The 22,477-nt window shown below is 39.2% G+C and overlaps 1 protein-coding gene across 3 annotated transcripts in view; it reads left to right on the forward strand.

The window, feature by feature from the left end:
* Cul2 (cullin 2) overlaps positions 1–22,477 on the forward strand; it is a 41,096-nt gene that overhangs the window by 12,908 nt on the left and 5,711 nt on the right. For all 3 annotated transcript variants that reach the window (XM_059263718.1, XM_059263717.1, XM_059263719.1), the window contains exons 3-17: positions 1,132–1,234; positions 4,033–4,127; positions 8,992–9,097; positions 9,796–9,878; positions 10,653–10,749; positions 10,837–10,947; positions 13,047–13,209; positions 14,725–14,849; positions 15,804–15,911; positions 16,973–17,032; positions 17,558–17,686; positions 17,782–17,868; positions 18,204–18,356; positions 18,606–18,683; positions 21,348–21,414. In XM_059263718.1, the coding sequence (XP_059119701.1) occupies positions 1,132–1,234; positions 4,033–4,127; positions 8,992–9,097; positions 9,796–9,878; positions 10,653–10,749; positions 10,837–10,947; positions 13,047–13,209; positions 14,725–14,849; positions 15,804–15,911; positions 16,973–17,032; positions 17,558–17,686; positions 17,782–17,868; positions 18,204–18,356; positions 18,606–18,683; positions 21,348–21,414 (1,565 nt within the window). The remainder of the gene's footprint in view (positions 1–1,131; positions 1,235–4,032; positions 4,128–8,991; positions 9,098–9,795; positions 9,879–10,652; positions 10,750–10,836; positions 10,948–13,046; positions 13,210–14,724; positions 14,850–15,803; positions 15,912–16,972; positions 17,033–17,557; positions 17,687–17,781; positions 17,869–18,203; positions 18,357–18,605; positions 18,684–21,347; positions 21,415–22,477) is intronic.

Below are 22,477 nucleotides of genomic sequence, written 5' to 3' on the forward strand. Positions count from 1 at the left end.
TATATATTATACATGTATATGTACAGGTGTGTGCATCCTATGGAGACCAAGAGTCAATTCTCAGTTTTCATTCTTCAAGTTGTCTACTTTGATTTAAATTTTTTTTCGGGGGCGGGGGTCTGGACATTGTGCCTCACACCTTTAATCCTGTTCTCTAGAAGCAAATGCAGGCCTTCCTGGTCACAAATCAAGCTCTAGGCCAGCCAGGGCGACATAGTAAGACCCTGATTTAAATAAATAAAAGTATTTAGAGTTGAAAATTAGAGGGACTGCAAGCTATTTTCAGAGGCTCAGCATGTTTTGAAGCGCTTTCCCAATCAGTACCCTGATTCCTGTCCCCTTTACCAAACCATTTTTAATTTTCTATAAAGAAAGTTTAAATTCTTAGCTGATAGGTATTCATATCACTGCTTTCTTTATAATATTGGATAAAGTTTGAAGTTGTTGATGGTAAATAGTTCCAACATTATTATGTATATGTGTGTGGATTTTGCACACAATGTGTGGCTGCTTTCTGAGGCCAAAGCATTGGATCCCTGGAGTTTAAAGCAGTTATGAGCTAGCTGCCCAGAGTGAGTGTTGGAGCTGCACTTTGAGTCTCTGCTGGAGCAGTACATTCTCGGAACAGCTGAGCCGTCTCTTCTGTTCCCCTACTGTGCTCTCTTACCCAGGTCATTTAGTTTATAAGGCTATTATACCACAGGTAATAGGAGTGTATAGGTGATATTACTTTGCCTGTGTATTTGTGGCACATAGCATACGACATGCCCAGAAAAGGCTGTCTGGAGCTGGACTTAATAGACAGTTGTGAGCTATTATGTGGGTGCTAGGAACTGAGCTCAGGTCCTCTGACAGCAGCAAATGTCTCTCTAGCCCTTTCTATGTTGCCATGTTTTCCTGTTCTTTGTATTTAAAGTATAAAAGCACGATTCCACCCTAAATAGCCCTACATTTTCAGTTTCTTTTTGCATCTTTGGTCTTGATGGTATACAACCTGTATTCCCAGCACTAGTGAGGTAGATTCAGAAAGAAGTTCAGGGTTACAGGTTACCATAACCCCCAGCTTGATGTTTCTTTTTTTGATGCCTAAGTCTCACGTTTTGGCTATGAGAACCTTAATAACCTATCTAGAGATATCTATGCTTTATGTGTGGCCTATCCTGAACCACTTGGAGAAAGACTTTATGCGGAAACAAAGGTTTTTTTGGAAAATCACGTTCGGCATTTGCACAAGGTAAGGGATAGTATAGTTGGGATATGCATCTGCTTACAGCTACAGTTATTTGACTAGCTCACTGATTTCCAGAGGAAAATAGGCATCAAATTCGGGGCTTTGGATCTTTTTTTTTTTTTTTTAAATTTTAAACTTTATTATTAAAAAAGATGCAAATTTAAAAGAACACACATGAATTAGCCAGACCTAAATTTCTTTCTTTTTTTTTTTTTTTTTTTTTCTTTTTCAAAATGAGATTTCTCTGTGTAGTCCTCAAATTCACTCTGTAGACCAAGCTGGCCTTGAACTTATAGCCTACCTCTGACTCCTGAGTGCTGGGATTAAAGGCGTGCCCCACCACTGCCCAGCTGACCTAAATTTCCTTTTTTTTTTTTTGGTTTTTCGAGACAGGGTTTCTCTGTGTAGTTTTGGAGCCTATCCTGGAACTCACTTTGTAGCCCAGGCTGGCCTTGAACTCACGGAGATCCGCCTGGCTCTGCCTCCCGAGTGCTGGGATTAAAGGCGAGCGCCACCACTGCCCAGCTAAATTTCTTTTTTTTTTTTTTTTTTTTGTGGTTTTTCGAGACAGGGTTTCTCTGTGTAGCTTTGCGCCTTTCCTGGAACTCGCTTTGGAGACCAGGCTGGCCTTGAACTCACAGAGATCCGCCTGGCTCTGCCTCCCGAGTGCTGGGATTAAAGGCGTGCGCCACCACCGCCCAGCCCAGCTAAATTTCTTTTTTTTTTTTTTTTTTTAAAGATTTATTTATTTATTTATTATATACACAGTGTTCTGCCTGCATGTGTCCCTGCAGGCCAGAAGAGGGCACCAGATCTCATTACAGATGGTTGTGAGCCACCATGTGGTTGCTGGGAATTGAACTCAGGACCTCTGGAAGAGCAGTCAGTGCTCTTAACCTCTGAGCCATCTCTCCAGCCCTTTTTTGTTTTTTTTTTTTTTTTTTTGTTTTTGTTTTTCGAGACAGGGTTTCTCGGTGTAGCTTTGCGCCTGGGACTCACTTGGTAGCCCAAGCTGGCCTCGAACTCACAGAGATCCGCCTGGCTCTGCCTCCCGAGTGCTGGGATTAAAGGCGTGCGCCACCACCGCCCTCAGCTAAATTTCTTAAACAGTGTCTTCCTAGTTGTATTTAAGCTCTAGGAATTAAACAGTGTTATTTGGTTCACAGTGGAAATCCGTTTGGGTCCTTGGGGTTTATACCTACTACATAATCTCACTCATTGAAATGAACTTCTGTATCCCCTACATGGTCTCTACAGACCATTGGAACTGGAGGAGATAAATTTACAGCCTAAGCTGGAATCTTGTCCTTTTCCTTAATTAGTAGTTGGGGACAACCATCAGATCTCACTTAATGGTCAAACAATACAGGAATTCTTGACAAGGAATAGATACCCCGTTGACTGAGAGAGCTGAACAATTAATATTTCCCGTAAGACACGTGGAGGAAATATACTGCATTTAATGCATGTTTATTGTCTATTGCATGTACTCTTTGTTGTTTGAGTGTGCATCTGTCAGCTCATGGCAGTGCTTTTGAGAGCAAGTACTTTAAGATTGTTTCAGTGTGTAATATGTTATATTGGACCAAAGTTTGACTATCATAAGCTAGTGAGCTTGGTTATACATAGTTCATAACCATGTAAGATACTTATTAATGTTGAAATTTATTAAGTTAGACTCCGGTTGTTTTTTGTTTTGTTTGTTTTTCTTTTCTGGAGCTGAGGACTGAACCCAGGGCCTTGCGCTTGCTAGGCAAACTCTCTACCACTGAGCTAAATCCCCAACCCTTGTTTTGTTTTATTTTGAGACGAGGTATCATGTTATCCAAGATGGCCTCAAACTGCTGAGTAGTCCAAGCTGTTTAGTCTTGAACTCCTTCCTGACCAGCCTTATCTCCCAAGTACTGGGATGACAGAAGTGGACTGTTTAGAATATGTGGGGTTTTTGTTTGTTTCTTTGTTTGCTTTGTTTCTTTTGAGAGACAGGGTCTCACTCCATAGCCTTGGTTAGCCTGGAAATCACAGAGCTCTGGATTATAGTGCATGTCACCATGCCCAGCACAAGTCTTTTGAGAATTAGGATCGAAGCTGTTTATGGCTCAAGCCTGTAATCCCATCACTGGGGAGGCTGAGCTAGAAGGGTTGTTGTGAGTACAAGGTGATCCTAGGCTACCAAGAGTGTTCTGAATCAGCCAAGCCTCCTAAGTCACATGATCTTAAAGAGGCGTTGAAGACTGGCTTACTCAGTTGGTGGACTGCTTATCTAACAGGAAACCAGCTTTGACCCCCAGCAGGGTACACACTGGTTGTGCCATTGCACACCTGTAACCCTGGCTTAGGGGAACGTTATTACAGTTACAGGCCAATCTAAGCTGCAAGAGGTCCTGTCTCAAAAACAGTTTCTAAAGTAACTTTTATGCAGAAATTCATGAGTCTAATAGAATTGTTTTCTGTTTTATTTTTGTGGTGCTACAAATTGAACACAGGGCTTTGCTCATGCTAGGTGGGCATGCTACCACTGAGCTACAATCTCAGCCCATTTTCTCTATCTTAGAGAGAAAATCTAGCTATGATCATTTGTCTTTTTATTTTGGAGAAATCTATGGATAGTCACTTTCTAATCTAAGGCTCCCATTTCCCCCCCAGTTTCTTTTGTACTAAATGTAGTCAAAATATAATTTATAAATACGGGTGATAATGCTTGATTTATGTTATCTTTAGGAGCTTGATTCCATATTTTATAATTTCATTGTAACAAAAATGATTAGTACTTTGAAAGCAAAACTGTTTTTTCTGTCTAGAGAGTTCTGGAGTCTGAAGAACAAGTGCTTGTTATGTATCATAGGTACTGGGAAGAGTACAGCAAGGGTGCCGACTACATGGACTGCTTATATAGGTGAGTGCTGCAGAATCTCGGCCACTTAGCGGTGCTGCCTGCGTTCCTAATTCAGTCCTGTTTTATGTGTGTGTGGGTTTCCGTGCATGTCTCTGCAGTATTTGCATGCCTGGTGTTCTGGGGCCAGAAGGGCATCAGATCTGTTTGGTTGTAGGTATTAGGACTGGAAGAGCAGCCAGTGCTCTTAACCACTGGGCTGTCTCTCTACCCCAATAATTTATTTTTAATTAGTGTAAATTATACTAATGGGTTTAATTATGAAAGAGTAATTTATATTATTTCTCATTGGAATATGGATTACTGATGGGGACTTTGTTAATAGGTCCACAGTCAGAGCAAGGTGTGTATTTGAGACAGGCAGATATGTAGGCAGTTAACCCTGTGGAAAAGAAAAGAAATAAATGTTGTAGCTCTGTTTCTTCAGACTGTCTGGAATATGTGTTAAATCCCAACAGAGATGGGTGCAAAAGCTGAGGTTGGATGAAGCTTAGTGGGGTAAAACCTAAGCCACAGTCCTGCATACATTTCTGTAAGACTAAGGTGCATTTCAGGCTTTGAGGTCACTGGTAAATACTTGGCAGTTTTCTTCAAGGTCCTCTGGGCATGTTGATTTTGCCATAGTCGTGCTCCCTGCTCCCTGCTCCTTTCTTCCTGTCTTTCCCCACTGCTCCATCTGGCCGCACTCCTTCTCTGGATGACTAATTCTGACACGTTCTTCTTATATTCCCCTTTCTAAATTTTCCTCTTTTCTGCATCATCTCCAGCTTAGGTCTTGTATTTCCATGGTTCTCTGTGCTGCTCCTATTTGATTCAGTCTCTTAGACAGTAGAAATAAGAACAATTGTCAATTGCATAATGACAGAACTTAAATTCCAAGGAATGTCATTGATTGTTTCTACATCCAAGTTTGTACATTCATAAGCTAATGTAGCTGTGCCATAACTAAGCACTATAATCTTAGGGATCCTTGTGTAAGTAGTCCACATTTGAATATGTCTGTCCATAACTATTACTGAGTAAAGCAGACATTTGTTTATTGTCTTAGTTAGGGTTTCTATTGCCATGAAAAGACACCATGACCATAGCAACTCTTATGAAGGAAAACATTTAATTGAGGTGGTGGCTTACAGTATTAGAGGTTTAGTCCATTATCATCATGGCAGGGAGCATGGCAACTGGGAGTGTGGTAGAGTGTGGGCAGACATGGTGCTGGAGAAGTAGCTGAGAATTGTACATCTTGCAGGCAACAGGAAGTGGTCTGAGACACTAGGCAGTATCTTGAACATATATGAGACCTCAAAGCCCACCTCCACAGTTTACACACACTTCCTTCAACAAGACCACACCTATTTCAACAATGCCACACCTCCTAATAATGCCACTCCCTATGAGATTATGGGGGCAAATTACATTCAAACTACTGTATTCCACTCTCTGGCCCCCATAAGCTTGTAATAATATCATAATGCAAAATGCATTTAGGCCAACTTCAAAAGTCCCCATTGTCTATCACGGTCTCAACAATGTTTAAAAGTCCCACGTTCAAAGTCTCAACTGAGATTCATGCAATTCCTTAATTGTAATCTTCTATAAAATCAAAATAAAAAAACAGATCCTATACTTCCAACATATAATGGCACAGGGTATACATTACCATTCTAAAACAACTACCACATTTATTGAGAGATAGTAAATAAATACCAAACTGACATGAAGTACATTTTTCTCTTATTCTTGGATCTAGAGAGTCCACTCTTAGAATGATTATGGCCTGAGATGGATGCAGTGATAATTTTGCCCTGTGTTTTGTGGTGTGGGCCACAGATGGGCCCAAGTTTCAGTATCCACTGTGGAGAAGCTGAACCCTTGAGGTAGCTCTCCAGGCATAATCTCCCCTGCTCTGTGGCAGTACCTACCATATTGCCGAAACAGCTCTTGGTTCTCCTGGCTTGTTGGTACTCCTTTGTCTTGCTGGTTCAACAGAATATAGTCTACTTAACCTAAGCTGCCAGTGTAGAAACTGGGCTTCCCAATGTCACAGTGGCTTTTAGAAGAGCAAAAACATAATTTAAAAAAATCAGTTACTATGAAGTACAGGGTTTTTTGTTTGTTTGTTTGGTTTTTTTGGTAGGTTTTTTTTTTTTGGTTTTTCGAGACAGGGTTTCTCTGTGTAGTTTTGTGCCTTTCCTGGAACTCACTTTGTAGACCAGGCTGGCCTTGAACTCACAGAGATCCGCCTGCCTCTGCCTCCAGAGTGCTGGGATTAAAGGCGTGTGCCACCACCGCCTGGCTGAAGTGCAGGTTTATTGTGGTGTTAACTTCTGTGAAACACTTTGTCCTGTACATTAGACATCATGAGACTTTATTAAGGTAATCCCTAGCTGAATTGTAGTATTGTTGGATTTTGAAGAGTTGAGTGCGTGTGCGTGTATATGCATAGGCCTTTGGTGTAGAGCATACACTAGGGTGCAATAGGGGGCTCCTAGCCAAAGTGGTTTGGTGAAGAGCTGCTTTTCTCCTTATTAGTTTCCTTGGGTGTAGTTTGCTTTGTTGTCTTATTCATCAAGATGGATTGATAATTTAGTACTATTTAAATTAATACTATTATGCTAGTGCTAGTTATGAGCACTTGCACATGGAAAACCATATGAGGTTGGTAGTAACTTTGACATCAGCCAGTTGGTAATTGAGGCAGAATTTAATTAAACCCCTTATCAGTCAGACTTCAGAGCTCATTCATTTTACTATACTGTAGTCTTTCTACATGCATTTTTTTTTTTTTTTGAGACAAGGTCTCATGAGCCCAAGTTGACCTTGAACTCCGTTTGTAGTTGATTACATCCCAAGCACTAGGATGGTAGGTGTATGCCACCATGCCTGGTTTATGTTATCTTATTAAAAGTGTCCTTGATTACTGTCTAAAATCACTAACTTTCCACTGTCTATAACACAATAGACATCATATAACATCATAGAGCTGATGGCTATGGGAGTCAGTTAATTGCCCTCTATTATTGGTATCATATAACTGACGGTTATGAGTAGTAATGAGATCTTTTCACAGACACATAAATAAATAACATAAATAAATGACAACATTAATAGTTGACAATAATTAGATGATAACACATAAATAGTGTTTTTCTTGGGTGGTAGACTGGTCATGTTGTCTAGGCCATTCCTTGTTTCTAGTCATAGTCGGTAAGAAAATGTATAATGTAATATATGTAAAGAGTTTTTGTTTTAAGATGGGAATCTGTCTCGCTGTGTTCACCAGGCTGATCTGGAATTCTTTGGGCACAAGCTTCTTTATTGTTTTAGCCTCTCCAGGTGCATAATTATTTAAAAATTATATAACATTATTTAAATAATCCACTTTAAAATTATTATTATTTGTTTTGAAACAGGGTCTTGCTCTCTGTGCCTGGCCTTGAACTTGGTGATCCTCCGTCACCAATTTCCTAAGTGCTGTGGTTACAGATGTGCACTTTCTTATTTATTTGTTTGTTCATTCATTCATTCATTCATTCATTTTTATTTATTTGAGACAGGGTTTCTCTGTGTAACAGCCCTGGTTGTCCTGGAACTCACTCTGTAGACCAGACTGGCCTCGAACTCACAGAGATCCGCCTGCCCCTGCCTCCTGAGTGCCGAGACTAAAGGTGTACACACTACACCACCTGGCTGTAGATGTGTACTCTTACACTGACTTTAGCAATTAATTGCTAATCTCTGTCATTCATGGCTTTTACAATCTGGCTTAGGCTGCCTGTCGAAATTAGTGTTCTAGTGTTAACTGTTTATGGCCCTGTTGTTCAGACTGTTACCATTCTTTTAAAATACATTAAAGAGAAATTTTTTTAGAACTTGATATTTGCCTGCTGCTATTTTTTGATTGATGTAAGAAAAAGTCCTTCTCCACCCTTACATTTCCAGAGAACTGAGAATACAAAAAAGATTTATCAATAAGAGAAAAGGATTATATATGTAGTAGCAAGTACTGTATAACTAGTAAAATATGATTTTATTTGATGTGGGAAGGTAAAGTTAATTCAGAAGGGATCAAGGCAGACCTGAAAGGTGTGAGACCTGAATTAGAGAGGCCAGATGTTATTATTCTAGCTACAGGACATTGCAGGCTGTAGATTGGCCTTTTGATATCTTTTATTCCCGTCTCTCAATCCTTTCCTTAGCTGAAAGGCATCCTTAGAAATACAATTTGAAGGGCCGGGTGTGGTGCATGCTTTTAATTCCAGCACTCCGGAGGCAGGAGCAGGTGGATCTCCGAGTTTGAGGCCAGTCTGGTTTACAGATCGAGTTCTAGGACAGCCAAGGCCACACAGGGAAACCCTGCCTTGAAAAACCAATAAATAAATGAAAAGAGAAATGAGCATTTTTTGTGGTATATATATTCCCCCCCCCCAGGCCATCTGTAATAAATTAATGAAAAGAAAAGAGAAATGAGAAATAAGGAAAAAGCATATTTTCTTTCTCCAGTACTGAGATTTAAACCCTGGGTTGGTAGTCATACAGGAGAAATGCTTTTTGTTTTCATTTCTACTGCCTGAAACTGCTAAGTGGACCCTTGGTGGTGTAGTAACCCTTATAGAAAGTCCAGTGCTAATAATTAGTTTTCATTTATTTCTAACTTGTATATCATTTCTTTTGGAGTTATCACTGAGTTAGTCTCTAATTTATGACCCTAAGATTACTATTCTAAGCCGGGTGGTGGTGGTGCACACCTTTAATCCCAGCACTCGGGAGGCGGGGGGGGGGGGGGGGGAGATTACTATTCTAGATTTGTAAGTTATTTTCCTAACTGATTTCGACTTTACATCCCGTGTACTTGTGTTTGATTTTTCAGGTATCTCAATACCCAGTATATTAAAAAAAATAAATTGACGGAAGCCGATTTACAATACGGCTATGGTGGAGTAGATATGAATGAACCACTTATGGAAATAGGGGAGGTAAGAAATTCTCTAAGTGACTGCAAACATAAATTTGTTTTTTAATTTAAATTTATTATTGTGTGTATATATGCATGATGTCCATGTGTATCTGCCCCATGGCATGATAGAGGCCAGAGGACAACTTTGTGATATTAGCTCTCCCCTTCCACTTGTGTATGAATTACAGGGGTTAGCCCATCTTTTTATAGTATATATATTTTAACCATCAATAAGAAGTTTATAAAAGAGCTATTTTAGTAAGATTTTCTGTGACTGTTAAAGCCATAGAGGAGATAAGATGGCTCTGTGGGTAAAGTACTTGCCTCCTGACCATGTAAAGCTGACAAGCTGGGTTTGATCCCTGGAGCCCACCTAGTGGTGGAAAGAATCAACTCCAGAAACTTGTGCTGACCTCCTGTGTGCGTCATGGCACACAGGCCCACACATGTCATACACAAACACACACTAACAATATTAATAATAAAAAGAATATGCAAGCACGTATTCATACACACAATAATATATTTTTAATCTTCTAATTCTGATGTGATGACTGCTACTTTAATGAGAAGTTAATTTTTCTTCAGTTTTTACTTGTACTTTAAAATATCAATAATATGTCTGTTGATGGGTATTTCTGTTTAAAAAATTCTGGAATGACTGTTAAGGGAAAAACTACCTAATTCAGCCTTGCTGATTTCTATTTTTCCTGGCAGCTAGCATTGGATATGTGGAGGAAGTTAATGGTTGAACCCCTTCAGAACGTCCTCATCCGGATGCTGCTCAGAGAAATCAAAAAGTGAGTGTGGGTTTTTATCTCCTTGGTGCTTAATGTTTAGTTTATTGACTGACCTGATACATAGTTCTTTATTAGCATGCATTGGTTGTTTCTGTCAATTCTGACTAATTTTGAGTTCACTTTAGTTTCTTTCATTGGTTTTTTCATTTTTAAGGTTTTCCTGGTTATTTCTTATAGCAAATACAAAATGGGATTGCCTTCTTGATTTCTGATTCAGGTAGTTTGTTATTGGCCAATAGCAACACTACTGATTTCTGTATGTTCATTCTGTATTCTGCAAATGAAATCGGTTACCTTAATAGTTGGGTTTTTTTTTTTTTTTTTTTTTCTGGTATAAAATTTGTGGTATCTGTTTTTCCCAATGCCACCTGCAAACTAATACTTTTACTGTTTTTTCCCCAATTTGAATGCTCTTTAGTTCTTCTTCCTGTCTGATTGCTGAGGCTTAGATAGGAGGCTTTTCTCTCCTGCCATTCGTCCAGTGTGATGCAGACTGAAGTCCAGGTGTCTGACAGTCATAGCTGAAGAATGACCTCAGTGATAATCATGGCACATCATTTTCCATCAAATAACATTTATTGAGATGATTTCTAGTGTATATTAGCTATAATGATGATAATAATGAAAAACTGTTTCAAGCTTCATACATGCATTTTGACCTTGTAATTTTCATTAGGGCATTAAGTTAGCATCCATGTATTGGCATACTTGGGTATAAGTCTGCAGATGTCTGTGTGTGTTCTCAAGCATATTGTGTGTTATACTTTGTTTCAGTGATCGTGGTGGTGAAGACCCAAACCAGAAAGTAATCCATGGGGTTATTAACTCCTTTGTTCATGTTGAACAGTATAAGAAAAAATTTCCCTTAAAGGTAAAAAGCCTACTTCCAAACATGATAAGACCTTTAATTTCTGAAATTGTTCCAGGTTTTACTAATACAATTTTAATTGATTTTCAGTTTTATCAGGGAATCTTTGTGTCTCCCTTTCTGACTGAAACAGGAGAATATTACAAGCAAGAAGCTTCAAATTTATTACAAGAATCAAATTGCTCACAGTATATGGAAAAGGTAAACACCTCATGTACATTTGCCTGTTACACATCTGCAGGATTTTATGTAACAGAGCATACGTATTTAATACTGCTTTCATGGAAGAGGTTTTGTTGAATCATTTCTCTTAAGGGAAAAGTACTATTGCAGTTACATTATTAAAATTAATATAATATGGGCTGGATAGATTGCTCAGTGATTAAGAGCATATACACCTCTTGTAGAAGACCTGCGTTTAGTTCCCAGAACAACCACTTGTAACTAGTGTTCCAGAGGCTCTGGATGATGCTCTTTTCTGGACTCCATGGGCACCTGTACTCTGGTGCACATACCCACGCATAGATACATATATACACATATTTTCAAAATAGTCTTTAAAAAGTTAATATAAAATGGATATTGTGCCACTATTGAGGTGTGGTGATGAGAGAACAGCTTGGGGGTGGATTCAATCTTTCCTTCATGTGGCTTCTGAGAATCAGTCTCAGGTCCTTAGGCTTGTCTATAAATGCCTTGACTCACAGTCATCGTGAGGCCCAGGTTCAGTACCCAGCACTGCATAACCTGGCATGGTGATGCATGCCTGTAATCCCAGTATCTCCAGACAGAGGCAGGAAAATCAGGATGTCAATGTCCTCAGCTGTATAAGGAATTTCAGGCTAGCCCTGCCTGGAAACATGACTCTGTTTCTAATATAAATAAATAAAGTAAAAATAACAAGGTGGAAAGAGAAAGTGGAGGGCAAATACAATAATTTGAGCCGTGGTTAACTCTTGGTCTGCTGAGTTCTGAACATTGTTTCAAACCTCTGGAAGGAACTTTAAACCTTTTAGTATTTCCATGGCAGTAAGAAAGAATGCTAGAGTCATTATAAAGACATGAGAATTTTATTTGTAAGTTTTGGTTTCTTGGTATTTTGAAACCAAATCGTGTTCTATAGCCTAGACTGGTGTTCAAGTCATAGCAGCCCTTCTGCCTTCACCTCCTAAATCCTGGGGTTACAGATGTGCGTCTCTGGGTCTGGCTTAACCAGCTTTTGGTTTGCAGTGTTAAGGTTCAAGTATTTTGTTATTGAATGATTTCTGTTAGTTGGTTTAACCGGCACGGTAAAATATTGTAATAGAACTAACAAAACAACATAGTGAGCACCTTTTAAAGCCTAGAGACCCTTATTTTCTCTAACTACCCAGAACCCTTGTCATTACTAGTAAGTATCCAGTAGAATAGAGTCTCATTGAGTGTTCTAATGAGACATTTCATTATATTTCCAATGATTTCCCTTCCTTGTTTCCTGACAAAACAACCACCAGTCTTTAAAAGGTCACACTTACATAATTCCTTAGGGTCAATTAAGTCCATAAACTTGATTTTCTTAGCTTTACATCACAGAGTGGTTTCCTAGTCAACACAACTTACTTCTATGTGCCTTGCTAGTATAGTCTTAATGGCTACAATATTGTAGTTTTGTTTTGTTAAAGAATTACTCAGGTTCTTTACCTCCCATTTTGATTAACTTTGTATTGGACTGCATTTTATTTGCATTTGATTCCTTTCCATATAGCATAATCTTTAATAAAAGATCTTGGTTGACATATTTGACTCACTATAAGAGTCTTTAAGCCAGGCAATGGTGGTGCACGCCTTTAATCCCAGCACTGGGGAGGCAGAGGCAGGCGGATCTCTTGAGTTCTAGGCCAGCCTGGTCTACAGATCGAGTTCCAGACAGTCAGGACTGTTACACAGAGAAACCCTGTCTGAGGGAGGGGTCTTTAATGTGACAGATAAGGATGGTTTGTGTAGTTTGTTCCCATTTCATAAAATGGAAACAAGGAAAAAAATCTACTTCATGTGTTGACCTTCATACTTTACTCCTGTTTTGTCTTGGGCTCCTGATACAGCAGGTGCTTTGGGCTGATGAGTGAAGGTAGTTCTTGTTCAGAATGTAGTGGGGGATGTAGGTGAGGGGTAACCTAAGTAGATCTGAAATGACTTATAAATTGTAGTTGAAATTGGTTGTGTAAAGCTTTTCCATAATCTTACCTGCATTCCCCTAGAGGCAGTAAGAGTTGGCTGATGTTTGCATCATAGTTCATGATTATAAGGATATATTTCTGTAGGTTCTAGGTAGATTAAAAGATGAAGAAATTAGATGTCGGAAATACTTGCATCCAAGTTCATATACTAAAGTGATTCACGAATGTCAGCAACGGATGGTAGCAGACCACTTACAGTTCTTACACGCAGAGTGCCACAACATCATTCGGCAAGAAAGAAAGAATGGTAAGAGTGCCCATTGGACATGGGAGTGGAAATTAAGTGATACATCCAAGTTGTCTATCGCTTGCTACTTACCTTAGATTTAAAGACCACTTTAATACTCCCTGGTATATTATATATTCTTTTCTGACTCAATATAGTTTACTTTTGGAAAAGCATTTTCAAAGTACAGTCTAAAGTAGAAAGACTAGGAAATGTGTTTATGCTTTTATATATCTCAAGGGTTACTTTGCTTAATATGTTGAGAATTCCTTATCTACAATAGGAAATCAGACTATGGGAAAGAAATATAAGAATCAGGAAGGATAAAACAGGAGTGTTCAATCTAACTCAGTTTAAAGCAGAAGTATACTGGAATACTAGCAATAAATGGTGAAAACATTCAGTTCCTGTGTAGTCAGAATAACGATAGGACATATTAGGAAGCATGTAGAATACCAGGAACTTCTTGTACCCTGGTATGGGAGTAGAAATTGATGCAGCCGGATTGCAAAGCTTAACACTGAGTACCAAAGCAATATACATGTATATTTTATGGTCCAGCAAGTCTCCTAGGCATGAGGTTCCTTCCTAAGCATACATGCATGTGTGTACAAAAGTCTTTATAGCAACATTATTTGTAATGACTAGAACCAACCCACATGTCCAGTGATGCTTATACCAGAGACTATTACAGAAGAGAAACGAACACACTAAAGCTAAATACAACACATGAGCCTTAAATGTCACGTTGAACAAAAGAAATGAGCCAGAAACATTGTGTCATTGTTTGTGTTCATAGTTCAGGCCAGGTGAGTTCAGCCTGTGTTTGCTTTACATTGGCAGAGGAGCAGTAGTGGTTAGGAGATGGATGTTGGGCATTTCTAGGTATAGGTAATGTCTGTCTGTTAAGCCTGGATGTGCATATGTGGGGTGTTGTGTGTTCATCTGTAAGAGTTCACGGAGCCATGTAACTAAGCTATGGACAGTTGTCTGCATGTATTTTAACACCTCAATAAGACGTTGAAGATAAACACAGTATACATCATCTCTCACCGTTCATTGGCACAGGCGCTTCCTGCTGTTTGATTATCTGCCTAGAGGATCTCCTACAAGATCGACACAACCATAGCACCTTTAGGGGTTTATACTTCAAATACTCTTCCCCATGGTACAACATAATTTCCCAGTAATTGTAATAAAGTTGTGAAATATATGGAATTGCTTCATGTACCAGTATAAAATACTTTAAGTTAAGATGTTCTGAAGTTGCCAATAGTACATGTAACACACAATAGCACTTGAGTAAAAGAAAAAGAGAAGAATATGAGTATTTTCTTGAATGTTCCTCCGTCATCATTACATAGTAAGCAACAACAACATTGCTTTCTTGTGGGAAGGGAGGTAAGGAGGCTGGAAAGTGAGTGTGTGTGTTTGTGTTCATGCCTTTTATCCACATGTTCCTTGAACTTCTACATTGTAAAGCATGTATTGCATAATAAGGTTGTTTGGAGCTTAATAAACTCTTTTTTCTCTTAGACATGGCAAATATGTACGTCTTGCTCCGTGCCGTGTCTACTGGCTTACCTCACATGATTCAGGAGCTGCAGAATCACATCCACGATGAGGGCCTTAGAGCGACCAGTAACCTTACTCAGGAACACGTGAGTTGCACAGAAGAGTTAGGATGTGTTCTTAACCAGACATGGAGAGCTTTTCTTTTGACGTTGATGGTTTATAAACAAGTATTTTGTCAAAAGAAACTAAGACATTTATATTCAGATGTTTTAAAACTCAAACTTAGTGAGTTCTTCCTGGGGTTATTAAATAGTGAGAAACGGTTGAGAGCAGCTACTCCCTAACAATGCTGATTGCCATGGAGCATTTGTTAACCTTCTGACAGGAAACTATTTGCAGTTTCTTTATAATTGTGTTTCTTTGTGGGTGGCAGATTTAAAATCGCTTCTGCCTCTGTGCTTGCCATTCCAAATGCCATAGTCACTCACCCTCAGCTTCCCTAACCCTCATCTCTGAAGAGGCTTCTACCAGCTAGTGACCATGTATTGTCGGTGTTATTACTAAGCATGTTCAAAATTTACTACTAGGTTTGCAGATTCAGAGTATTGAGTGACATTGAACAAAAACTGAGCCTCATTTCAAGGCTAAAATGTGAGAATACGTATTTGCAGTCATTTTCTTCCAAAGGGAGACTCTTAAGTGTTCTGTCCCTCTAAACTATGGGGAGTGAATTCTGCCCAACTCCGGGGTCTCATTCTCTCAGGCACGGACTTTCTAATCCTCTTCTCCCAGCATTCAGGTGTTCTTTAGATAGCCGCCTGGTGTTGACAGGCCCAGGATTTAGGGGTTCACCCTGTGATCTTAAGGCATGGTGTTCCCGCATCAGAGTGCATGGGTTTATGGGGCAGAGGACTTGTTAGACCTTGTGGTCCCATTTGGTAGAAGAGGAGTCTTAGATTTTTAAGACCAGTGGAGCTAGAGATGGTGGGTGTGGGACGGGGTGTGTGTGTGTGTGTGTGTGTGTGTAATAATTTGAGAGTGTAAGCATTTACTCTTCAATCTTAAAATGTGGATTTATACTTTGTATTTTATGTTTTTAGATGCCAACACTATTTGTGGAATCAGTTTTGGAAGTACATGGTAAATTTGTTCAACTTATCAACACTGTTTTGAATGGTGATCAGCATTTTATGAGTGCTTTAGATAAGGTAACTTTTAAACAACTATATGCACATGCTATATGTACATGAAATTCTCTTTAACCTGTAATGTATAATTTTCAAGTAGGCATCTTTGTTAGGCATCCAAGTTTGAGATCTTTGAGACACTTGAATTCTCATGAAATAACCACTTTGAATTTGAGAGTCTAAGTAGTTTTAAAGTTGTTACAGTGAGCACCCATAGAGTTTCCTATGTCGGTATTACTGTTGTTAGTATACTGGTGTGCATAATCCTAATGTCTGCTAGTGCTGATACTTCCTTTGTATGGTCCTGACAGTGGTAGGACTGGTATTTTCCTACAGCTTTTACCATATTTAGGCTGTATTCATTTTTGGTTTGAAAGATACCAGGAATTTGAATTGGTATTTGACATAGGAAATTCACCTTCAGGTTGTAAAATATCAAAAAGTACTGCTAACATTTCAGTGATGAATAGCAAATACCATCTTATAATGAAGAGCACAGGTAATTCTTATAACAGTATTTTGGTTTGTGTGGTAAGTTAGCTTTCTGTCAGCATGACAAAATACTGAGCTAATTAGAAAGAAATATATATTTTTTTAACTCAGCATTTCAGAAGTTTCTGCCTTGGTAATTGACCGTGTTGCCTTTAATGGTAGATGAAACTGTTCACCTAATAGTGACCCAAAGAAGTAGAGAAAGAAAAGAAGGGCCCAGAGTTGATATCCTTTTTAACACATAGCCTTAAGAGTTGCTGGGGAAATAGTTCAGTCTTAGCACCTGAGTGAAAAAACAATGGTGTGGTAGTAGAATCCCAGTGCTGGGGAGGTGAAGTTAAGGGTCGTGGAGTTTGCTGTCCAGTTAGCTTAGCACTCAGTGACAGACTGCCTCAAAACACACGGTGGACGGCTCCTGAAGAACAGTAATAGCTAAGGTAGACCTTGCCTCCACACGTAGAACACATGTTCACACACTAGACGGGGAGCTGGCTGAGCCGTGGGTACTGTAGACATGATTACAGCTGAGCCTCAGCCTCCTGTGTGCTCTTGCCTGCTTCTGTAATTAATCATGGGCTGTCTTCTTGTAGGCTCTTACATCGGTTGTAAATTACAGAGAACCCAAGTCTGTCTGTAAAGCACCTGAACTGGTAAGTCTAGTTGCTTAAAAGTAATCTCATGCAAAGTCAGTAAAGGAAAGTTAGTAGACTGGCAAATTCATTTGTTTTGTGTACTTTTTTCAGAGGATGAAAATTGTATTATATATAGTTTTGAATTTATGTACAGAATGTATTAGACCATGTGCCCTTAACCAAAGAAGAACATATTTCACAAATAGCATGACCCTATTAAAAAGAAAAGTATACTGCTTATTATGGTCACTAATTGCTGGTTAGATTGTTCTTTTTTTTTAGTTCTAGTGTTTTGAAAACTTACCTGATCATGCATATTTTACATTCATAACTTTAAAGCATAACTTGACAACTTACAGCATCTGTTGAGGCACATTGCTTTGCTTTTGTGCTGTTGCTGGTGACGATTTACTGGCTTGTTCTCCTGGTTAAGCCCTTACATTAGTTCTAAGTGACCACCTATTCATGTTTTGTGTTGGCACCTTTGAGGTGTCTATCCCAAGGGCCCTGTGTAAGATTGATTATTACCAATCTCTCTTTGAGCTTGCTAAGTACTGTGACAACTTGCTGAAGAAGTCAGCAAAGGGCATGACTGAGAATGAAGTGGAGGACAAGCTCACCAGCTTCATCACGGTTTTCAAATACATCGATGACAAAGATGTTTTTCAGAAGGTGAGCTGAACGAAATGTTCAGATTGCAGTTATCAGCTTTGCTTTATTTTGAACTTCAAGTCATAATGAAAGTAACCATTTACATTTTCATGCAGTTCTATGCAAGAATGCTAGCGAAACGTCTAATTCACGGGTTGTCTATGTCTATGGATTCTGAAGAAGCTATGATCAATAAATTAAAGGTAACACAAATCTTTAGTGTGATAATATTATCATAGAAATCATTATACCAACAGCCAAATAGCTCATTGTATGTAATGACTGCATAATTCACAGCAGTCCAGTCCTTAATGTGGGAGCATACAGTGGGCTATGTAAGTGGTCAGACATAAGTGTATTTGCATACGATGCTATAAATGTCAGTATGCAACTCAAAAGACCAGAAGTCCATTGATTTAGATTGATCTCCAAGTTCAGTACTAATTTAAAAGAACGAAAGAAAAAGAGCTCTGGTCTCCATATTCATCCCTGGCTGATTATTCTGTTTAGGTTATGTGCTTTGCGATTTGTTTTCCAGCAAGCCTGTGGTTACGAGTTTACCAGCAAGCTGCATCGGATGTACACAGACATGAGTGTCAGTGCCGATCTCAACAACAAGTTCAACAATTTCATCAGAAACCAAGACACAGTGATAGATTTGGGGATTAGTTTCCAAATATATGTCCTTCAGGTATAACAGACTTCTTCACGTTTATGAATTTTCACAGTGTGATATAAAGATTAGCAAATGACTTGATGATAATGCGTGGTCAGCTGGTGAATTGTGGGCCACACTTTATAGAGTGGGAATAAACTGTGCCCTGATGGTGAAGGCATAGCACTGTAAGCATTATGTGAAAGGGAGAAGGTCTGTCTCAGTTGCTTGCTTGCATGGTAGATGTCTCTCTGCTGAACTTTTCATTTCACTGTCCCTTTCTAGGCTGGTGCATGGCCTCTCACTCAGGCTCCTTCATCCACATTTGCGATTCCCCAAGAGTTAGAAAAAAGTGTACAGATGGTAAGTGTGCAGGAAAGATACCAGTGAACAAAGGCATTGTAATGACTCTGTGTGTGTGTGTGTGTGTGTGTGTGTGTGTGTGTGTTTCAGTTTGGGATCTATGTATGATTCATAGTAACCCTACCAGTTCTTCAACACTTGTAATTCATAAAGGTTTTGGCCTTATACTAAGGGCTGATTTGATGAATGGCTCAGTGGGTAATGGCACTTGCCACCAAGCCTGACAATCTGGCTTCAGTTTCCAGACCCCACATGATTGATGGAGAGAACCAGCTCCCACAGTGTGTCCTCTCACTTTCACGTGTGGCCCATAACATGGACAGTACTCCACCACCCCACACAAATAAATGTACATTAGTTTAGAAAAAAGAGAAAGCTTCAGTGTTGTCTTACCTTTCCATTTGAATTTTGAGGTCACGTGTATGCTTCGTTTAGTCCTAGTAACATTTTAATTTTCCTGTCATTGAGGCGAATGTTAAGTATATGGTGAGAACCAAATATATATGAAGTCAAGCAGTGATGATACACATCTTAAATTCCAGCACTCGGGAGGCAGAGGCAGATGGATCTCTTATGAGTTTGAGGCCAGCCTGGGCTACAGAGTGAATTCCAGGACAGCCAGGGCTATTACACAGAGAAACCCTATCTTGAAAAACAACAACAACAAAAAGTGTGTGTGTGTGTGCTTGCGCGCTACATATTTAAGTGAAAATCTCTGTTAAGTAGGACATAAATCCTAGAAGGCTGACCTTTTATAGATTGTTGTTTGCTGACTCCATGTGTGCGGATGTAGGCATGCATGCACACTCACACAAATGGGTAAAATACATGAGTATATATTTTGTTTGTTTTTCGAGACAGGGTTTCTCTGTGTAGCCCTGGCTGTCCTGGAACTCATGCTGTAAACCAGACTGGCCTTAAACTCACAGAGATCCACATGCATCTGCCTCCCAAGTGTTGGGATTAAAGGCATGTGCCACCATGCCCAGCAACTTTTTAAATTAAAAATGAAATATAAAATAAAATGAAATAAAATGTGAACTATAAATATAGCTCATGCAGGAAGCCCTGGGTTCTACTCCATCACAAAACCAAGTGTAGTGGTACACATCTGTAATCCTAGCATACAGGAGGTGGAGGCAGGAGGATCAGAAGATCAAAGTCCTCCTCAATTATGTATTAAGCTAAAGGCCACCTGGACTGTCTGAGACCCTATGTCCAAAAAAAAAAAAAAAAAAAAAAAAAAAAAAGAAAATGTGAACAATGTATTTTGGTACTATTGCCTTTTACACATTCAATTCAGGGAAGGAATTTTTAAAATTTCAAAGCTTTGATAAAATTTTTTAAAAATTTATTCTTTTAATTGTATATGTGTATCTAACGTATATCATTTGTCTGTCTTTGGGTATGTACATGTGAGTGCAGGTACCCACAGGTGAGACAAGGTGGTGGAAACCCCTAGAACAGCAGTTATGTGTAGCTAGTAGCCAATTTTCTTGTGGATGCTGGGAACCAGAATGGCATTTGCAAGAGCAGTATGTGTTCTTAACTGCTAGTTCATCTTTTTAGACTAGTGTCCAAACAATTATAAATTTAAATGTAATAATATCAACAAAAGACTGTGGACAGAGAGGTACCTTGAACCCCACAGCTTTGTTCATGTCATTGTTGACATGGATGTTAAGTAATGGACCCTGTTTTGTATTAACCACACATATACATTGGTTAGCTTGTCACTTATGGAAGTCTGTATTGGTAAATGTAGGTATGACTTTCATGTTGAAATATATGTGATGGTATATTTGATCTTTAACAGAATCTATAAAGTCCAGCTTAATAAGTGATAAATTGCTGTTGATGTTATTTCTGGTTTTATATGCAAAGATGTAAAATTTTCAGGGGCTGAGATTTGGGAAAACTGGATGGGCTGTAAATACAGAGCTGGGATAGGACTGATGGGTCAGCTCAGCGGGTGAAGTGATTGCTGCTCATTCACGAGGACCTGGAGGACCCAAGTTCAGATTCTAATGCCCAGTGCTGGGCAGGGAGAAGACACAAGGACACTGGGAGCTCCTGGCTGGCCAGTGCAGCCAGATAGCAAGCTCCACATTCAGTGAAGCCTTTTCTCAAAGTACTGTGGAGGAGTGATCGAGGAAGACAGGCCCATGTTAACTCCTACCCTTCACAGGCATACACACACAAGCTGGGATAGTTAAATAACATGATGACATGTCTGTCTTAAGAACTCAGATTGTAGCAGAGAACTATTTCCATAGACTTGCCTGTCCCTGCATAGGCAGGCAGTTGTCTGTGTTACTCTGCCCTTCCTTTTTTTAGTTTCCCACGGTGGCCTCAAACTTCTGGGCTCAAGTGAATGTCTGTCTTAGCTTTCACGTCTCTGGGAAACTAAAATAGCTCTTGGCTGCTCTGCATGGGTAGAATGCTTTATGTGCAGGAATCTGGAGCAACAAGTCACTGCTGACTCAGCAGATTGACCTTAGATTGGTACCAGCACCCCTATGTTGCAGTTGGATTATTCATGATCTTGAGCAGGTACCCTGGACAAGGTATATCACTAGATGGACTAAGATGCTTTTACCTTTTCAGTATGGTAATAATTTACAGGACTTAAATAGCTTGACATCCATCTCTCTCTTTCAACAGTTTGAATTATTTTATAGCCAGCATTTCAGTGGAAGGAAACTGACGTGGTTACATTATCTCTGTACAGGTAAAGAACATTTAATTACTATTTGTTTAATGATATTTACCTGATTGTGTTAATTTAAAACAGTAATTTCTGTAGCCTAATTCTAGTTTTTAATCCATTTTCCTCATTCAACTGTGTCTATAATGCTGATGATAATGTTCCTTTTAAAACACTTTGAGTTTTATGACAGTCCATTTTTGTAGGCCATCATTTTATAGATATTAGAGACTTTGTTTAGAAAAGCAGACTGCCGATGGGTTAGATAGTCTAAGTTTCCCTGTCTCTGTGCATTGACTTACTTACAGTGCTGTCGTGAAGTGTCAGAATAGAAGTACTATCTAAGATGGCCTTTCTTCTTGGTTCCCTAGAGATGTTCAGCCAAAGCAAAGGCACATATTCTTTTTCTTAGGCTTTGGGAAGAGCCGTGAGTCAGCTTTCCCTCTGTACAAGGAGCAAAGGTGTGGTATTATCTCATAGATATGATATGAGGAGGGACCCAGCACCCACAGGCCAGTTCACAGCCGGTTGTAACTCCACTTCCAGGGATCTGACACCCTCTTCAGGCCCCCAGGGGTCAGGCACGAGTGTTGTGCAAACATGCATGCAGGCAAAACATGCATAAAATTAAACACATAAAATTAAAATACAAACAAAAAGAAAAAAAGGTACAAGGAAATAGACCTTACTGCCGTGACCTTTATTAGGAACCCCCTGTTGCCTCAAAGATTGCATCTCAGTACCAGTGTAATCTGTCTTTTGTTTGGCTGGTTTACATCTTAGAGTATGGTTCATATTAATAGTACTGCACTGTTTGTGTAAGTTTATTGACTAAATCAGCTATTCTGATTTTTTTCCTCCTTGTGAAATATGTTTGATCTTTACATTTTTATCTTTAATTTCATACCTATGTATATGAAAAATAAAATACAAAAATCATAATGTACTTTGTTCATATTCTCTCTGTTATCTATACCCTCCCACTGAACCCTAATTCCCAGCAAGCTCTCCTTTTTTTGTCTGAGTGTGCATGTGTGTGACCTGCTTCATTTAGTTAACATAATCCACTGGGGATGCTGATCAGACC

The sequence above is a fragment of the Peromyscus eremicus genome, chromosome 5 (genome assembly GCF_949786415.1).
Source record: "Peromyscus eremicus chromosome 5, PerEre_H2_v1, whole genome shotgun sequence".
Taxonomy (NCBI): domain Eukaryota; kingdom Metazoa; phylum Chordata; class Mammalia; order Rodentia; family Cricetidae; genus Peromyscus; species Peromyscus eremicus.